Source organism: Gallus gallus, chromosome 19 (assembly GCF_016699485.2).
Source record: "Gallus gallus isolate bGalGal1 chromosome 19, bGalGal1.mat.broiler.GRCg7b, whole genome shotgun sequence".
In the NCBI taxonomy this organism is placed as follows: domain Eukaryota; kingdom Metazoa; phylum Chordata; class Aves; order Galliformes; family Phasianidae; genus Gallus; species Gallus gallus.
The window spans coordinates 3,239,562-3,258,123 of NC_052550.1; the positions used below are offsets into that span (position 1 = coordinate 3,239,562).

General features: G+C 56.4%; 1 protein-coding gene and 1 long non-coding RNA gene across 17 annotated transcripts in view; one reads left to right on the forward strand and one right to left on the reverse strand.

Moving 5' to 3' along the window:
• The window catches only part of GTF2IRD1 (GTF2I repeat domain containing 1), a 50,932-nt gene extending 35,620 nt beyond the window's left edge, over positions 1 to 15,312 (reverse strand). For 7 of the 16 annotated variants that reach the window (XM_046902546.1, XM_046902545.1, XM_015295965.4 and 4 more), the window contains exon 1: positions 527 to 4,287. In XM_046902546.1, coding sequence (XP_046758502.1) covers positions 527 to 940 — 414 coding nt within the window. In that variant the 5' untranslated portion in view covers positions 941 to 4,287. Of the gene's footprint in view, positions 1 to 526; positions 4,288 to 5,318; positions 5,391 to 11,004; positions 14,266 to 14,451; positions 14,503 to 14,868 lie in introns of those variants that run through there. The other 9 variants (XM_040650574.2, XM_040650573.2, XM_040650571.2 and 6 more) reach the window with 5 other exon arrangements.
• On the forward strand, positions 14,860 to 17,261 carry LOC107054784. Its single transcript, XR_001469422.4, has 2 exons — positions 14,860 to 15,089; positions 15,182 to 17,261. It is a non-coding gene; the product is annotated as an uncharacterized LOC107054784 (long non-coding RNA).
• Positions 17,262 to 18,562: the final 1,301 nt, after the last annotated feature.

Sequence of the window (18,562 nt, forward strand, 5' to 3'; positions counted from 1 at the left end):
ATCAAATCATCAGCTCTTCACCCAGGAGAAGCTTTGGGTTCCTGGGGGGTGGAGGCAGGGGGAACAGAACCAGCCTTGGAAGCTCCAAAAAGGGGAAAAAATGGGGCAAATGGGACTGGCTTGAGCCACATCACAGCACCCATTTGGTCAGACAGGTGGAGGAGATAAGCACCAAAATGCATTTCATCCTTCAATCCCAGCACTGATATCCGCAAGCAGCTCTGCGCAGCAATGTGATGTGGGAGAGGGGAGAGGCACAGAACCCATACAACACGGTGCTGCCCGGCTTCCATCCTACAAATAAAGGACAGCAAAGAAGATGGAACGATGGCCACCCAACCCAGCTCATGAATCAAGTGCTGAAGCTGCGAGCAGATAAAAGGGGATGGGGAATCTCTAATGAGATGAGATTAGAGGGAGCCGGGCAGGGCGAGCCGAGGAATATGAATGAAGCTGCGGGCACAGAATGAGATTTGCTGTGCAGACTCAAACCAGGGCCACCCCACAGGGTGCCAATGGGACGTACACCCAGGAGGAGCCTCGCAGGGGTCGGGGCCGTGCGGGTATGTTTGGGCACGGAGTGGTGAACGAGGCTGCGCCAGCACTTCTGCTGCACCAACGCTGACCCAGAAAAATCCTCTTCTGAGCAGCTGACATTTCTGAGCGGCGCTGCCCGCCCGAGCGGAGCTGACGGCTGAGTTTTCTCCCCAAGGATGATGCTGGCAATAGGGTGGGGGGGGGGGAGGGGGGAAGGAACCCAAAGGCTCATCAGCTTGCAAAATGAAGCAGGGATGCGAGCAGCCCACCCTGTGCCACCTGTGAGCATCGGGCAGTGCCGCAGAGCCACCGCAGGATGCGATGCCGTGCAGCGATGTCGCACACCAGACTTGGGCCATCCATCACCTGGAGGCTCCCACTGCCCAGCCCCCCCCATGAACATTCATGGAAAACAGCCTTACTTTGATGACGTGCATCTTTGAGTGCCCTAATTATTATTCCGTATTGCCACTGTTATAGGTTTGGTGGTGGTGTGGATGGCAAAGAGCCCCAGAGGATGGGGCTGTGGCAGCCCTGCAGCGAGCACAACTGCAGCAGCCTCGTCCCACCGCCTCCCAGGGACAGCAAGACATGACCCAAGTAATGTGTCTGGGATTCCACGGGGCGGGGGGTGGGGGGAAGAAATATTCCTACAAAGCTTTTAATCATTTACGGTCACGCATAGCAGTGACAGCAGATTTAGAAGGGGAAGGGGGGGGGGGGAATAAACGGGAGGAAAAAAACTTCATGGCGAGCGATAGGCTTATTCAAATCAAATTAAGATGTACAGCTTGAAGTTGTTTGTCTAATCAGAGGGAAACTAAGCTCGAGGGAAACTGGGGTAAACCATTCTTACACCACTTAGGGCTGGCTGCAGGTGGGACGGGGGCACAGTACACGCGAGCTGCCCGGATCCATGAGCAAGGAGCCACGGTCCTGCAGGGATGGGGATGGAGTCTGGGTGCTGCCATGGGGATGGGGGCAGTGCATCGCCATCCCAGCCCCATCCTGCCCCTATGCCACGGTCCCCAGCCTGCCCGTGCTGTGCACCCCCCCCAGAAATAAACATCCGCCCGCTGTGTCACCGTTTCCAAAGTGCTGGGAGCAAACAGAACGGCCAAACAAGTGCAACAAGGCTGGAACAACCCACCCTCCCCCCCAGAGGGAATCTCTGTGCAGAAAATGGTGCTGTTGGAACTTTCAGATTATAAACAGGTTCCATTAGGACAAAGCCAGGGGTGCATGGAAAGCTGAGCTCCGTGGCAAGAAGGGGGAAAAAAATAGGCATAAAGCTCATTATTTGGGTAATGACCCACGACGAAGCCCTGCGCTGGGCAGGGAGGGCTGTGTGCACCGGGGTTAGCAATGCTATGGGGTGGGAATGGCCATGTGCACATCAAAGAAATGGGTATGTACTAACGAGAGGGACTCATAGGGCATCCATCCCTCGTGGGCTGGGGAGAGACAGCCTGGGGCAGGCGCTGGGGCTCTGCTGGGGGCAGCTCAGCCACACAGCATCAAAAGGGCTTCTGAGGATGGCATTTGGGCTCCTGAGTCATCCGGGAAGCATCACCCAAAGGGCCGGCGGCAGAGGGACGCGTGTGACGAGGACCCACAGGTAGCAATGAGACGGCGGTGATAGGGTTGGAATTGCCTTCTACTCTGGGAAGGCGCCTTTAAAAGGGATTGCTAAAAATCACACCAGCCCTGGAGGACACGTAAGCCATTAGCCCTCGCTATCATTAAACGTGCTTTAAAATCCATCATGAGCTGTCCCGATAGGAGCCGAAGGGACAATGAATGTCACTGCCGAGGCGCAGCAGCACAGAGCCAGCATCCTCCCCCCTGCACAGGGACAGTCCCCACATCCCCTGATGGGCTCTGACACACCCCTGATGGGGACGTGGGCCACGGGAAGGCAGTAAGAAGGGGACGCTGACTGCGGGCGTTTTCCCACCCCGATACATCTCAGGGACTTTTGAGGTCAGCTTTTTGGCGGTTGGCTCGGAGCACCGTACGCTTGACTCACGTTGACTTGATGTGCAACTCATCATCACCGCAGTGCTGGGGACGTCTGCCCAGCACGGGCAGCTTCCTCGCACGCTGCCAAGCGTTGGCTGTGCCCCGCCAAGGGGCTGACAAACGGCTCTGGACGCGCAGCTTGCAGGAGATAAATGAATGCTCCACATGCCCTGGCGGCCCTGTAACCCGCTCAGATGTAATCCCCTACGCCTAATTCAGCACAGCCCTGCTGCCACAGACCGGTCAGCATCAATGCCAGCTGCAGCACGTAACGGCGATAGCGGGCGTTCATGAAACGGCCATAAATAAACTCAAATGTCAAAACACCTCCAAAAGGCCTAAAATCTCCAATCTTATCCTCATGCTGCCACGCAGCCCTCCTTGAGGCTCTGGTATTTGGGGTATCTGCGCTTCCCTGATAGCGTCCACACCAACCGAGGGCACACGTGCGTGCCTCAGCCCTATAACCATCCACTGCCCCATAACCACTGCCCCATCGCAGTGTCTCTCCTCGCACCCACGAATCTCCTTTTTCACTCCATCTGTTTGCACAAGTTGAAAAATGACAGCGTTTGAGGTCAGTCCTCTGGCACAGCTTGGGGTACCCCAACCACGGGCCATGCAAGCACCAGGGCTGGGAACAGGTCCCCCAAACCAAGCCAGTTTGTTGGCGTTTGTTTAACCCCTTCCAGGGGGAAGAATGGCTCCAAGCCATCAGATACCTCCTCCCCTGTTTTACTTTATCAATAAAAATCAGGGAACCTGCTGGAAAAGCTCCTCACGTACGCACCGGCACCAAACCAAACCATCCCCAGGCGTCCACTGCAGCCACTGCCCCAACTAATGCACAACACAGCTCTGCCCCGCTCCGAACACGAGCACAGAACAAACCAGACCTCCTGCAAACAGCCAGCTTCCATGTCACCCTGCAGAGGCAGCACTGCTCCCCCCTGTGCCTCCAGCATCCCCATACCACCAAGCTGCCATGCTGCAACCTCCCGTCGGGCAGGCACAGAAGCTCCGGCTTCGAGCAACAGCCTCTTCATTTATTAAAGAAAACAATAAACAAATAAACAGAAATGGAGGGGGGGGGGAAGACACGGAGGGTGACAGGGAAGGGATGCTGCATGGGGAGGAGCGCTTGGGATGTGTGCTGCGGTGCCGCTGGGGCTCAGGTTGCGTTTCCCAGAAGCGGGTGGCCCACGGCTGCTAAAATTAGGTGAGGGCACGGGGAGCTCGCTCTGCTGCACCACTGCAGCTGCCGGCTGTGAATAGATCCCCAAAGGAGAGCAAGCCCTTGGTAGAAAGATGAGACCAAGGCCAGGATGAGCCGCTGGGGCTGGGATTGGGGTTGCACATCAGTGCCGAAATGGGGCTGGATGGGCAGGAGGTGCGTGCTGGTGATGTGCATTGTGGCCATGCCATTGGGCTGAGAGACAGGGGGTCAAACCCTGACCCACGGACCTACATCTGTGCGTGCCCCACGCCTCTTGGCAACCCGTGGGCTTTAAGCCCAGGTGCAACACCGCGAAGCACGGCTCCAGCCAAGCACGGAGCCAAGGGCGATGGGGAGCAGGGAGAGGACGGGATCCAGTTTCCAGAGTCTGCTTTCTTGGTATGTAAGCTAACACTCGTGTTATTTAAAGCTGGAGTTTTAGCAGCGTTCAGCTACTGTTTGCGTGATCAGGATAAAAAATCGCAATCCTAATTCCTGGCCCCCCGGTGCCTATGGCAACTGGTATCCGTCTCCTTGGAAACTAATCTCGTGGTATTTGAACAATGTACCAAGGGTCTTTAATCTCCCAAACACTGTAAATCTTTATTCTAGCCTGCTCTCCTCCTACCCCAAGAGCCAACATAAAAAGCCTGTTGTTTTCCGTGCACTTACAGAGATCCAAACTCAGATTTTCTATCACACAGCCACGCTGATTCCTTCTCCCCTTCCTTTTTTTCCCCTCTAAATCAAAGAGGAATCCCACATGCAGGTGGCAGCGATGCCCCATGCCCGTGGATGCAGAAGCAAAACCCCAAACCTCAGTCCTTCACGCAAGGTCCCAGCCCCGTTCTTTTGGGATGCTTCCCTACATCCCACACATTGGGAATGGAACATGGATCCCACACCCCCAGTGCACATAGGGATCTGCAGAATGAGCCCTCCGGCCACACATCCCCATTGGGTTGGGTCAGTGCACCAGGGCAAGGTGTATGCATTGGACACATCCTCAGTGCTGAGCCCAGCGCTGTTCCCTTGGCCAGGCAGGGCTCGCCATCCCCATCCCAGCCCACGGCCATGCTCACAATGTGCTCACTGCACTTCCCAGGTAATTATCTCTGCACAAGGAGGGTCTGATAGAAGAGCCACTGTTTAATCTCATTACAGTTTAATTTTATCGCTGATATTTCAGCTCTCTGCTTATTGTTTCAGTAGCGAGTTCCCCCCCCCCCCCACTGTTGCAGGACGTGCTGCTTGCCAGCCCTGTGCCTGGCTCCATGCTGCATCAATGAGCTCAATGATGAATAAATAAAAATCAGCTTTCTGCAGGGATTAAAGGATGCTCAGAACCTGCAGCCGCCAGCAACACGCAGGACAAGGAAAAGCCAATTCGGGGGCTGAGTTAGCATCGATACATGGGAGCACACAGCTCCTCCACCCTGCCGGCTCCTCCTCTCCATTCATTGTTTAAGGGGAAAGACCTCGAGAAGTTCCCATAGAATTGCTGCTGGCTCCCTCCCCAGCCCCAAAGTTGTGTCCAACTCACCCCAGCTCGGCGTTCCCAACCTCAGCATCACCACTGGCTCTCAGACACGAACAGCCCTGAGTCCCACGGCCCCCACCCAGCCCACACGGGCAGCAAGACCAGCTGGGATGGGATGTCTTCCCCACGCCCCAGCATCCCCATGGCCAACAGAGCCAGACTGGGACACCCCCACCGGTGCCACCGGTCCTGCGGAGATTCGCTGGTGGCTAATAGGGCTCAGCTGCACACCCCAATTTTGTCACCGGGCGCCTGGTGGGAGCCATCCAGCCGGCTGCAAATGATTTGGGATGAGCAGGCAGACAAACGGGGCCAGACACACACCCAGAGACAGCGATGACACCGCTCCCAAACGATCGGCGCCCAGGCGGAGCTGCTCCTCCTCAGGCTATGAGGAAGCCTTGCAAGGAGCTGGGAGCCCTGCAAGGGCTGCCCCGGGCTGGAGGCGGCCCTAAGACACAGCCAGGGCCTCTCCCAGATGCTTCTGCGAGGAGTCACAGCCAGGACTTGGACGAGGTGACCCAGGTATGGCCACTAGCAACTGCCTGGCCTCACATCACAGGCACCAGCACTTCCGCACGCATCGAGCCATACAACCATCTCAGTTCCCACGAGGAGCCGTCCCCGTGTCATCCCTATCCATAAAGGCTTGGCATGACAGTGGTCCCAAACCCACTCCTTGTCCCATACTCCTCCCTCTGTAGGGCGTTCAGCCCACTCATCCCACGCACATCTCTTCTCATCCTACCCCCATCCTCCTCACCACTCCGGACTGCTCTCACGGTGGGATACCACTGACAGAGGGGTTCCTAACGCCACCACGAACAGTGAGGGATTCCAAGAGAAAATCTGCAAGAACCGATGAATGGGGATCATAATTCCTGCCCTGTTCTGCATGGGCTGGGGGTTCCGAGCATCACCAAAGCCACCCCCGAGAGCCTCAGCTCTGCTGCAAACACATGTAGCCTTGCTAACCTCCAGATTAATCCTGATTTCCATTGTGTTATGAAACACATTATCTGTTGAAACTAAGTCAACAGTTGTTTGCATTTACGTGTAAACACAGCGAATATTAGGAACGGGGCCAGCATTGTATTTGCATACGAAATGCAGCCTGCACTGCCCTCTCTGCTTGGCTTTTTCCATCCCTGCAGTTAAAGATAGGGGATGCGTGGAGATCACGCAACCTCAGACCAGAGCAGCCCAAGAAGCACACGCTGCTTTCCCCCTTCCCAGTTTTATTTCAGTGCAGCAGGAAGAAAACATCCTTTAAAACAACATAATGCACCAACACACACACACCCCTTCATCTTGTACCCAAAACTAAACCGCTTCAAATTCTCACTGATGTGCATATCTTATCAGCCTGCTTTGCATACCGTATAAATATTTATTTGCTTTTAATCCTGCAAAAAGCAAACCTGCCTTGTGGCACATTTCCCTTCCATGCAGCGCTGTGATGCTTTTAATCGGGTTTGCAGCGCCCAGAAAAGTGCAAAGCGAAGCGGCCAAACGCCGCGTGGGGATGGGAAGGAATCGGTGCTGAGCAGCTCAGCTCCCTCAACTGCAGGGCAGCTCCAAGCATGGAGCCTCACCCCAACCCCCTGCTACCCACAAACCACCCAACTTATAAGAACTGGGAAAAAAAATAAGAATATTCCCCCCCATCCCAAGCATCCCTCTGTGCACACAGAGCTCTGGGCTCACGGGCACCAACAAAGGGCATCTCCAGGCTATTTTGGGGGGAAAACACATAGCAGAAGGGACAAGTTATACATAAGCACCCCCAGCTGCACATGCACAAGCCACTCTTGCCCTAACGCTGTCCATACCTGGATTCCCTCTGGCAGCAACTGGATGGCGAGCAGCGCCGGCGCCCGCATCCATCCCTGCTCTGCGGAGATCAAAGCATTCAAACGGGGCTCTGCGCCGCCCGAGATTGGGAATTAATTTCTTAATCGGTTCCCCTTAAATGGGCGGTGAGCAATTAAGGAATCGGCGCGGCCGCCTCCGGAGCGGGACATTGGAGAGCCCCCGAGCCGCCGTGCTGCGGAGCTGCTTTGTGATGGGAAGGCAAATATTGGAAGAGGTGATGCCCCAGTTGGGCTCTCCGTCAAGAGGCACACAGGGAGGATCTGGCAATGATGCCGGTCCGTAATAAAGCATTCAATTGAATGCAAGCTGGCTGCCCTGAGAAAGGTTTGCCCTGGAAGTCGGGCTGCTGAGCGGCTCTTGGTCATCCCTGAAGCTTTCGGGGCTCAGCCCTAACCGTGGGCACAGAGCCCATCTGGTCTCACACTTCGTATGAAGAAACCCCAATGCCCAAAAGAGCAGCCAGGTAGAGACACAGCAGCCAAAGCACAGACGAGCAGCCTTTCATTCCTAAAGAGAAGATCAAATAGGAGCTCAGCTCCTGGATTAGGACCCCAAAAGAGCTGTAGGATGCTCACCAAGCCGACACACAGCTCCTCTGAATGCCCCATCAGAGGAAAAGCTGACGCTACCTGGTCCCAAAGCATCGGGTGCTTTGAACACCTTCCCCCATGCACCCTTGGAGACGCCCTCCAGGCATCTTTGGAGAACCCCCATGCACTTCAGCAAACTAAAGGAACCGAAGGACACTCACAGGTCCTTCCCAAGCCCTTGGCCCTGCCACATGCCCAGTCCCACAGCAAGCTCCTTGTTAGGGAGCAGTGTTAGGGAGCAGTCACCCCGTGGATTTCTCCCTCAGCCTCCCATCCAACACCACACTGCCCATAAGACAAAACTCTGAGAAGCGTCAGCTCAGCTCTCCCTGTTCTCCTTCCAGCTCCTCAAAACACCAAGGGCAATAAAGAGAGATTGAAGCAGAAAGCAAAATCAATACCGAGAAGGAACGTTCTGGGCTTAAACGCCTTCTGTAACATCGCTGGCTAAAAGCAGGTTAATGCAAGGAAAAGGAAAATGAGAAAGAAAAACCCTTCACGAACTGAGAGTTTAAGAGGAGCTGTGTTTGCTGCAATGGAAGGAGCCATCAGCACCCACATCCCAGCTTGATGTCACCATGCACCCATTCCCCTTTGGGGATGTGCAGCAAGGCAGCTATCATGGGGACACATGGAGACAGCCATCCATCCATCTGTCCATCCCGGATCTCTGACAGCGGTGATTTCCCTTCCTGCTCATCTGGTCCTGCATCTCCCACACCTGCAAAGGGCTCATTCCAACTGCTGGCAAGCACCTACCAGCAACCCCAGCACCCTCTCAGCTCCTGGCCCAGCACAGCCAGCCTGCGCCTTCTTTTTTAATTATTGGGTTTAAAAATGAGAAGGGATGCCTACGTGCTCCCATGCATCAGCAGCAATGCGGTAAGATCCCGGCTGAGTTAAAAATAGTCCTTTGCCAGCAGCCGCCCACAGAAGCCCCTTTGCGTTCGCTGTTCCATCCGATGGCTCCATTGCACTGGGAGGTCACCAAGCAGGAAAGCACTCATTTTGCCCCCATCAACGAGGAACCTAAAAATGCACATATTCAACAGCAGAAGCAATAGCTCAGACACCAGAGGAGAAAGACATCAGGAGTAAGCAACTCTGCCCATGGGAGGTGGCTTGGAATGAGATGATCTTTAATGTCCCCTCCAAGCTAAGCCAGTCAATGGCTCTATGAGTAAGAAGGCATAAGAGCAACGTGCCCATAAAACCAGCAGCTTTCTTGCAAAGAGCACCTCAGGAGGGGGGTCCTGCAGGTGACATAGGGAAACTTTCATCACGGAGCAGTGGGCGCACACAGCCATTGATGGGGCTGCATTTATGCAGGTGTAATCCCCACGGAGATGAAGACCTCGCTTTGCAATAAGAGGCAGCACCGTACACAAATTACAATAGCAAACATCAGAAAACAAAGACATTTTCAAGAGAGAGCGTAATCCTCGCAGCAGCAGCTGGGGAAAACCCCTACAGAGAGACACAGAGAGCTCACCCACAGCCCAGGATAATCCCATCCCATCAGAAAGGAAATACCTTTGGGCAGGTGGGAAAAAAAACCATGTGCCACAGCCCTTCACTCCAAGCAAAGCAATGCTGGGTTCTGTACCCATCCCAGTGCCGGGGATGTGCTGCACCACTGCGGCCATCTCATGGGGCTCACATTGGCTTCTCCCGAGCTTTTTGGGGTGTTTTTTTTTTTTTTTTTTTTTTTAAATGGTGAAATGAAATAAATAAATGCAACCTGACACTAATCCTAATGGTTTTAATAAATGTTTAATGCCTTGCTAAAGGTCGCCCGCTCTCACTGAGCATTTGTATTAATAGCGCATGGGCTGCTTGGCGTTAACCATGTTGTTTCGTGGGGGTTTGGGGCTGGGCATGCTGCAGTAGGAAGAGGCACAAGGCACATGGCATATGGCATCCTGGCTGGCGGGGAGCAGTGGCACAGGGCAGTCCCTAAAACCCCCCAGCATCCCACAGTGAACCCCAAATGACCCCCACGCAGGGCTCTCACGCCATGCTCATCCCCTCTGAGCAAGCTTGCTGTGGGGTATGGGGGTGTCCGCGTCTCTTTGGTGTTATAAATCAGGGTGAAGTGCCCCTTTTGCAGGCTGGGTGTCTGTAATACCATCCGGGGGCTTTCGAGGCATTTGTCCCCAGAAAGGGGAGATGGAATTACAGCCCTGTGATGCCCCGAAAGGGTGCGGAGCCATTTATTCTCGGCGATCCTCCTCTAATGACGCTAATTTATAACCCTGTCAGGAGGCGCACGCAGGCTCCAGGCACCCACACAGCTCCCTGCCCCCCGCAGGCTGCACATCCCCAACCCCAACAGGAACCAGGATGTTTATTTAAGACCCAAAAACCCCAAAGGCCATTTAAACAAGCAGAGTTCCTGACCTATTTCAACCACTGCGAGCAAGCCTTGCCTGTGGAGGTTGCGGGAGGGCTTCTGGCACCTCTATGGACATCACCCCAACCCAAGGAGCTGCTCCCAACCCCACGTGGACCACGTTCTTCCACTGCACTGGGCTGAATGATCCTGCATGGAAGGAAGGATGACACCGGGGAAGAGCAGAGCTGTATGTCCACCACCCGATGGGCTCCCATGGACATGGTGGCATCTCAGGGGCATCCCTGCACACCGGGCTGTGAGTACCTCTGCTGCAGCCTCAGCCCCTCCACGTGTTCCCTGCTGCATGAGCACATCTCCTTATAGGAAGACTGGAGAGTGGCTTGGGAAGGCAGAACTCGCCGCTTGACCTGGTTCCTAGGGGACCTGCAGGTGACCCTCATGGAGGTCTCATCCAACAACCCCACCATGCTCCTATGGCTCCCGTAGCAACTGCAGAGCCATTCAACCAGCCCAGGCCGGTGAGAAGGAAGGAATCCATAAGGAAAAGCCTTTCTTCCATCCGACTGTACCAACAAGCGTCACTCCTGGCAGGGTATTCAAGAAAAGGGCACACATAGCACTGAGGGACACGGTGGGGATGGGCTGGTGGTCAGACTATGTGACCTCAGTGGTCTTTCCAACCTTAACGAGCCTATGAAGCATGCAAATCCTTCACACGCCCCACAGGGCGCACGTTTGCTCTCCAGGAACATCACCTGTCCCCCAGCTAAGTAGGACATGCAACAACATCTGACAGCAAGCAGACCAGCACAGTGCAATAAACACCCCACAACCAAGTTATGAAGCTTCCTGCCCACTGGATTCTCACCTCTGTCACCTCCGGGGTGATTTATGCCCCACAACGTGTTCCAGGCTCACGTTGGACGCTGCTCTCACACGCAGCATTGGGGTGGTCCCATGGGGGGCCAGGAGCTGGGCTGCACCATCCCTTCCAGCTCAGGATGTTCCCTGATTCTACACAGCTCCCCGGAGGCTCTGAGCCTCCACGTGGGTATTTTCTCCTTTTGATGTTGCAGATTGAGAGAAAATGAAGATGGAGGCACCTCGTAATTCAAGTGAAAGGTGGAGATTAGCTTTGAGGAAGAAAGTCCTGGTAAGGGATGATTAGATTGCTGCGAATTTGCAAAGGCAGAGCAATAGTCTTTGCTGGTCTCCTATTCGTTTGGTTTGAAGTTAATTCTCCCCTTAAAACAGCCATAATAGCACTGAGCACAGAGACAAAGCCACAAAAAGCCAGAAAATTCAAACAGAAGCTGTTTGTATATACAAATGTAAATCCCACCAAGGCACAATCTGCTTTTAAGAAGGTGATTCTCGCACTGAGTGCTTTTCTTAATAACGTTTCACCAGCGGGGAAAGCTTTACTGATGCTGTAGGTAAGTCCCTTGGAAATCACCATCAAAGCATTGGAGAAGTGGCGATTGGCAGCAAATCTCAAGCTAAGACTGCTCTGGAAACATGAAACCATCGGTCTTCCCTCCCGTATCACACAGCGATACAACCTCAAACCTCCCACAGCTCCTGGATGGGGATCTTCTCAGACAAGAGCCCCCCTATCCCCCACACGAAGGCCCACCTGCACCACCACGATGGTCAGCACCCCAGCAACACGTGGATGGGTGAGGACCCAACATAGGGTCACGGCTCAGCAAGGCAGAGCTCCCACCCCCCCCAAACACAACCACGTGGCATTTTTCTCACGGGCTAAAAGCTCATTTGATCCATGGGGTTGTGCTGAGAAGCAAGCACTAAACCAGCAGCCTTGCTCAAAACAAGAGGAAAAAAAACCCCAAACCTGCAATCTATGCATCCACTTGGTTCACCTGGAACCTCCCACAGCCTCTGGCCAGACCATAGGCTCCAAACCTCTCCTTGCAGATGATGTTTCAAGAGATTTCAATAAAACACACCGGGAAGTGAAAGGCAACAGCTGGGCACAGCAAGCTCTCTGGTCTGCAACAACCAACCCACTGTCCCCCCAGCAAACAGGACCTGCTTTCTGCTCTGCTGAGCATCCAGGTGGGCGCCCAGGATACTGACAGACCACCCCCCCCCCCAATGCTTTCAGCTGGGAGCTTCCCAATAAATGGACTTAAACACATTTTTAGCTCCTGGATGGATACCTCCCTCCTGGGAAGGAGCTTCCAGAGGGCCTTCTCCTCCCTCTTCTCAAGGGGAAGGCAAACAGCCCCCACCACTCACACCTTGGCCGTGACGACCACCGCACATCTCCTGTTTACAACCCAGACCCCAGCAGCAAAGGGAAACAAACACACCCTCCAAGATGGGGCTCAGCTGCTCAGCTCGGGGACCGCTGGCACTGCCATGGGTGGCAGGAGACGAACCCAGACCCCGGCTGCCGTCCCTCTGCATTCCTCCGCTGAGCCTGACCGCCTGGGTGCAGCCAACCAAATTCCCAGAGGAAGTACAGGGCATTGATAATTGCCTCAAAAAATCCCAGCTATTTCCTGTGGGAACAGCAGATGGGAATCCCCCATTAGCTCCGACAGCACGAGATCGCTCGAGCCACGGAGACGGGCTGGGTTTGGGGGGTTTGGGGTATTTTCTTCATTCCAGCAGAGCATTGCTCAGGGGTGATGCGATGCTGTTCATGCAGGTGTGGGTGCAGGGCAGCGAGGCATGTCCTTGTAGGGCCAGGACACAGAAAGAGTGTGAACACTGGCCCTCCTGCAGCACACAAGGTCTTGCAAGTCGTCTCCCCATGCCAGGTTATTGGAACAGCACGCAAGGGCAAGGCGTCCCTAGCACCAGGCTTGGAGGGCAAGTTGCTAAATACGTCCCCAAGCAGGTTCCTTCCCTTCTCTCCAGCTTCTCATTAGCAAACCTAAACGAGCCGGGGACGTTCCTGCCTCTCCTCCCCTGCACGAGTGGCTGCAGCAGCACGGAAGCAGTGGCACAAACACAGGATTGCTTTGGGGAACAAAACCCAGACGCACGGGCGGGATGTGCAGCAGCGCTCAGATCCTCCTTAACCAGCCCAGTTTGTCTCATGGTTTTTCTCCCCAAACCCAATCAACAGGCTGCAGGGTCTGCAAGGCACACATCCACCCCCGGCACCCGTGTTCCCTACGGTGGTTCCTAAAGGCCGGCAAAAGCAAGGGGAAGCATACAGCCCTGCAGCAGCATCTCCAAGAACACACAAAAACCCGCTCCAGGAGGGACAGCGCAATAGGGCAGCGCGTCCCTATGGGCACACGTCTCCTCTGGTCACCCTCTCGGATGTCCCCATAGCACCCAGGTGGCGTCTGTAGGGGAGAAGGGAGAGGAGCGGGGAGTGACGCCGGCACGGGGCAGCGCTTATCCGGGTGGCACACACGGCCACGCCACGGCTCGGAGCTCTGCCGTGGGACTCGGGAGGAGCACCGAGCGGCTCCAACACCGCAGCAGGCGCGGAGCTCAGGCTGCCTCATTCCGGGATCGAGCGCTGCGGCGATTTGCACACGAGTAGGAATATTCCCCCGGCTCAGACGGCCGACGGGTCCCAGCAGAGGGGATCCGGCCGAACCGCCCCTTCTTCCACCGCAGCCCCTCCGCCGGGCACGCACCGAGCGGCCGCCCCGACAAAGCAAAGCCATCCCCGCCCGCCCCGGAGCTCACGGCGAACGCGACCGACCCCGCAACCCCACCGCCCCGCGGGGCGATCCCCGGCCGCGGTTACCTGCAACGAGCCGCCGGCTGCGGGGCTCACTCCAGCGTGACGCAGTAATGGGATCGCTCCGCTTTACAGCTTATCCCGGCTAACCCCACGCGCTGGAAGGACAAGGGCACCGGCTGCTCCCCGGGGAGGAACTTTCTCCCCATCGCTCCCAGCACCGGGGACCCCCCCACCCCCCGCCTCGTCTCCAACGCCGTCGCTACATCTGTCCGCAGGTGCGGGCTCGATACCGCCCGTCCCCAGGTTGGCTCCCCGGTACTGTCCCCGCGTGTGTCGCTACGCCTGCTCCCCGATAGCGTCCCCGGGTCCGCTCTCCGCTCTCGTTCCCAGCCGTGCCCAAAGCAGCAGACGCGTCCAGGTGCCGTCCCCAACCCCACGCCGCGCTCCGACTCCACCACCGCTATAAGGGGGGGGGGAGGGATCCCGGCACCCCCCGCTCCCCCCGCACCGCGGCCGAGCCCGGATCCCCCCGAGGCGCACTCCCCCCCCCCCCCGGCCCCATTGTCCCCACGCCCCCCACCCCCCCCACGCCCGCAGCCGCCCCCCGGTGCCGCGGGAGGGGCCGAAACTTTCGCTCACCGCAGGGCGGCCCCGGCGGAGCGCGGCGCTGCCTCCCCGGCGGCTGTGCGCGGGAGCGGCGGGGGCGGGCGGCGGGGCCGGGCCGGGGCAGGACAGGGCCGGGCCGGGCCGGGCCACACCGCCTCCCGCCGCCGCCGCCGCCACGGCCGCCGCCGCCGCCGCCACCTCCTCCCCGCGAGGGCGGCGGGCGGGGCCGGTGCTGCCCGCCGGGCCGGGCCGAGGCCGAGGCCGGGCCGGGGCGGGCAGGACGCCCTGCTCGGGAGCGGAGAGCTCTTTGTTCTGTAATCCCAGTAAGAGTGCCAGCCATTCGCCCCGCCGCTAATCCCAGCCCCGCGCAACAACAACATCCATTGGCTGCCATTTACATACAGGATTAACCAGCCCGCAGCCCGGCCGGGGGAGGGACCCGAGCCGTACCGAGCCGTGCCGAGCCCACCCGCGGGGCCGGGGGCGGTGGGGACCCCCGAGGAGGGCCCCGCGGCGCGGAGCGAGCGGCGGCGGCGGGGCCGTCCCCGGGCGCCTATCGCCACCTGTTGGTGCCGGCACGGCTCGGCCCGGCACGGCCCGGCAGCGCCCGGCCCGGCTCGGTGCCGATGAGCGGCCCACGGGCAGTAGGATCGGCACGGCTTTGGCTCCGGGTGAATATCCCCCTCCCTCCTTCCCTCCCCCGTCTCTCTCTTCGAAGCGTGTGTTATGCGGCCGCTCCATTCGCTGGGTTTTATTTTTAAAGGAGTGACGGCTGATGAGTGCTGCGAGGCTGAAAGGAGAAGAAAACCCTTTGGCAAACGTTCGCTTTGAGTTTCTGGGCGAGCTGAAACGGGGCTCGGCCCCGGCGCTCCTCCCACGGCATCAGACCTGGCACAAAACATCCCAAATCCCAACAGGGATGAAGGAGGAGGTCGTGGTGAGGTGGGGGTCGGCCTCGGCTCCCATCAAACAGCGACAGGACGGGAGGTGATGGCCTCAAGCTGCAGCAGGAGGGGTTCGGGTTGGACGTTAGGAACGATTTCCTCTCCAGAAGAGCAGTGCTGCTGCAGCACAGCTGCCCGTGGTGGTGGTGGTGGGCTCACACCATCCCCAGGGCTGTTCAGTAACAGATGTGGTGCCGAGGGATGCGGTCGGTGGTTTGGTTGGACCCAGTGATCTTAGTGGCCTTTTCCAACCCTCACGACTCAATGAAATCCCAACCAAATCCCATTGAGGACAGGGGTTGCATCCTTACGGTGCACGGCTCCATGCAATGGGGGCCCAGGTGAGCACCGGGAGCGTCCGCTGTCATGGGATGGGGGCTCATGGGTCCCTCAGCCCCACATGAGTGAAACAACCAGCTCGCCTTTCTGAATAATTAAATGGGAGATGTTGGAGGAAAGAAATCAGGGCATCGTTTGGCTAATTATCTCGAAGCCAGAGCAACCAAAAAAAAAAAAAAAAAGAAAGAAAGAAAGAAAAAAAAGCACGCAAAGTTAATTTAATTGGGTCAAACAATAGCGTTGCCATGAAGCAGCTGCATGGGGCTCCTGTAGCGCCTCGCTGGGACCTCGGCTCTGTGTCACTGCTTGGGGAACCTCGTGTTGGGGGAACACATGGGGAAATGGGCTTTGTGGAGCCGTGTGAGCCTGTGGGACGTTGTCCATGTCGTCCCCATGCTGCAGCCTGGCCGTGCCCTATGCAATAGCCAGGGGTTTGGGGAGCATTGCAAAGGGAGAGTCCCAAAGCATCCTGAAAAACAGGAAGAGAAGGCTGAGAATGCAGCATAGGCAGGGCTGGGAGCTCAGCTGCGGGTGCCAGGGGGAGGGGGGCACCTGGAGCTGCCCCAGATGTTCCCCAGGTGGAGCATCCGTGTGTCCTCCAGGGACATCCACCCCAAGGGCTCCCGTGGATGAGGGCGAAGCTCTGCAGCTTTAACACCTGCAGAAGGCTCCGATGAAAAGCAAAGGCGCCGCAATGGGATGAAAGCGTGTGGGCAAAGCATCTTATCTGGGGCTGAAACAACGCGCCTGACAACAACACCCAGCGAGGAGAACGCGCTCGGAGAGGGATGTTTTAATCTGATCTCGCTGCAGAAATAAAGCGCTTCCTTGTCACAGCGCTGACAAAAGAAAAGGCGACAGAGCCAGAAAACAATTATATCTGCATAAAGAGATATAGGGTTGGTTTTTTAATTTGTTAATTAGTGACTGCTGGGCATCACAAGGATCGTTGTTTTCTCTGATATGCTGATTTCTTCCTTCTCTCGGTGGAATTGGAGAGCGCACGCACACAGAAAGACACTTCTTTACAATGGGGAATGGGGAAGAAGTTTCAGAAAGGTCAGGAGAAATGTGATAGGAAGAAGGAGTCTGAGTTCTCCTTTCCTGGAGGGGCTCTGTACTCCGGGTGAGAACTACCCAGGCACAACAAAATGGGTTCTGAATTATAGATCAAGAGAGTCGCCGGTGGGCGCCTCGGGTGGGGGGTGCGGATGTGGGATGCAAGAGGGGCAGAGAGCAAAACCCGGGGCAGGGAAAGCAGGGGAGATTTCCTCAGCAACATCTCTGCACTACTGAGCAACGCTGGCAAGAACTCTGCACCACCGCAGCTGGTATCTATGGGTCCCAAACACAACCGTAGAGAGATCAAAAAAAACCACAGTCCCTCCGTTCCCTGCCTGCTGGGGCAGCGAGGAAGGCTTGCGTGGAATATTTACTCTCTCTATCTGCCTTTAACATATCTATCTGTGCTGCCAGCTGTCTGCATTTGTGCAGCTCTTTGAACGCCGCGCTGCAGAAATAGTTTGCTCCGGAGCAACAGATAAAATGGTTTTCCAGTTGTCTCGCCTTCACTCTTGAATTATTTCCATGCTAATGAGTGCCCTGCAGAGGCACTCCCAGACAGCATCCTGGGGAGCTGAGCAGTGACGTTGCCACTTCCCAACCCAGGGAGCAGTATGGCCCCAGCATCCATCCTTAACCCAAGAAGCAGAAAGGAGTGGCAGGCAGAAAGCTGGGGAGCCAGGATTGTGCCAGGAGGCACCTGGATGCTGATGCCCTGAGGGGCTCCAACAACCCAGCCACCCTCTTGGCCCCAAGGTGCACATTTCAGCATCCAGATGGGGCTGGGATGGTCCCAGTGGTGGGATCACACACGTGGGGACGAGGTTAGGATGCTACTCATGCACTGTTAATAAAACCCTATGGTTACAGCCGGAACCTCCTGCCAGCCCTTGAGACCTCAGTGTGGCTCTGCAGCATGGCTTTGGGTTTGCCCACCAGCTCCATCCCATTGAGCTGCTCCTCACTCTACCCAATCTGCTTTCAGCCCCTAATTGCACCTCCCCAGCTTGCTGCCCAGCAAAGCCAACCTCCCCAGAACACCCACATCCTCACAGCCCTCTCCCATACTGGGAACGACCCCAAAGACCCCAAACCATTGGTGTCAGTGCCCCATTGATGTTCTGCCCCATGCAGTCCCAGTGCTGGTCAGGGCACCTGCCCACTCGTGGCCTTGCAGCACCAACGCCAAGGGCAGGAGGTATTGGCATCTGTGCAGCTCAAAAGTAAACTTAACGATGTTATCTGCCAATCTGGTAATTAATACCCTGGATGCGTTTTATTGGAACAAGTGAGGGCCAGGACACACAGGGGATTTTAATGAGGGGCTTTGATGGGGAGGTACGAGCCTGGAAGGGGACTTGAGGGTCAACAGGGGTGATTTGGGGGCTGGGATCAGCCCTGGGTGCCTCCTACCCCACATGGAGTGCCCCCAGGCTGCTCCCGGCCCCATTCCCACCTTGCCAGCAGCCAGGCACCCACTTGCCCTCTCTGCTTGGAGCTGAGTGCTGCATGCCATGGGCTCTTTTAGATAAGATGCTTCCATGATACTTAAATATTAGAGAGGAAGCACTTTCCCAAGCTCTCCCAGGCAGGACCCACTGCCCTCCAGCACCCCGATGGCAATGGGGATGCAGGCACCGGCCCTCGCACCCAATTTTCTCAAAAATGCCTATATCTGTAGTTGATCCCACTGCTATTTTTAATACAGATGCCTTATTGAGATTCAAATGAATGTTTCAAATCCTCTCTCCTTTGCATAATTCTTTTTAATTAACACTTCAAAAGGTTTGAGCACAAGA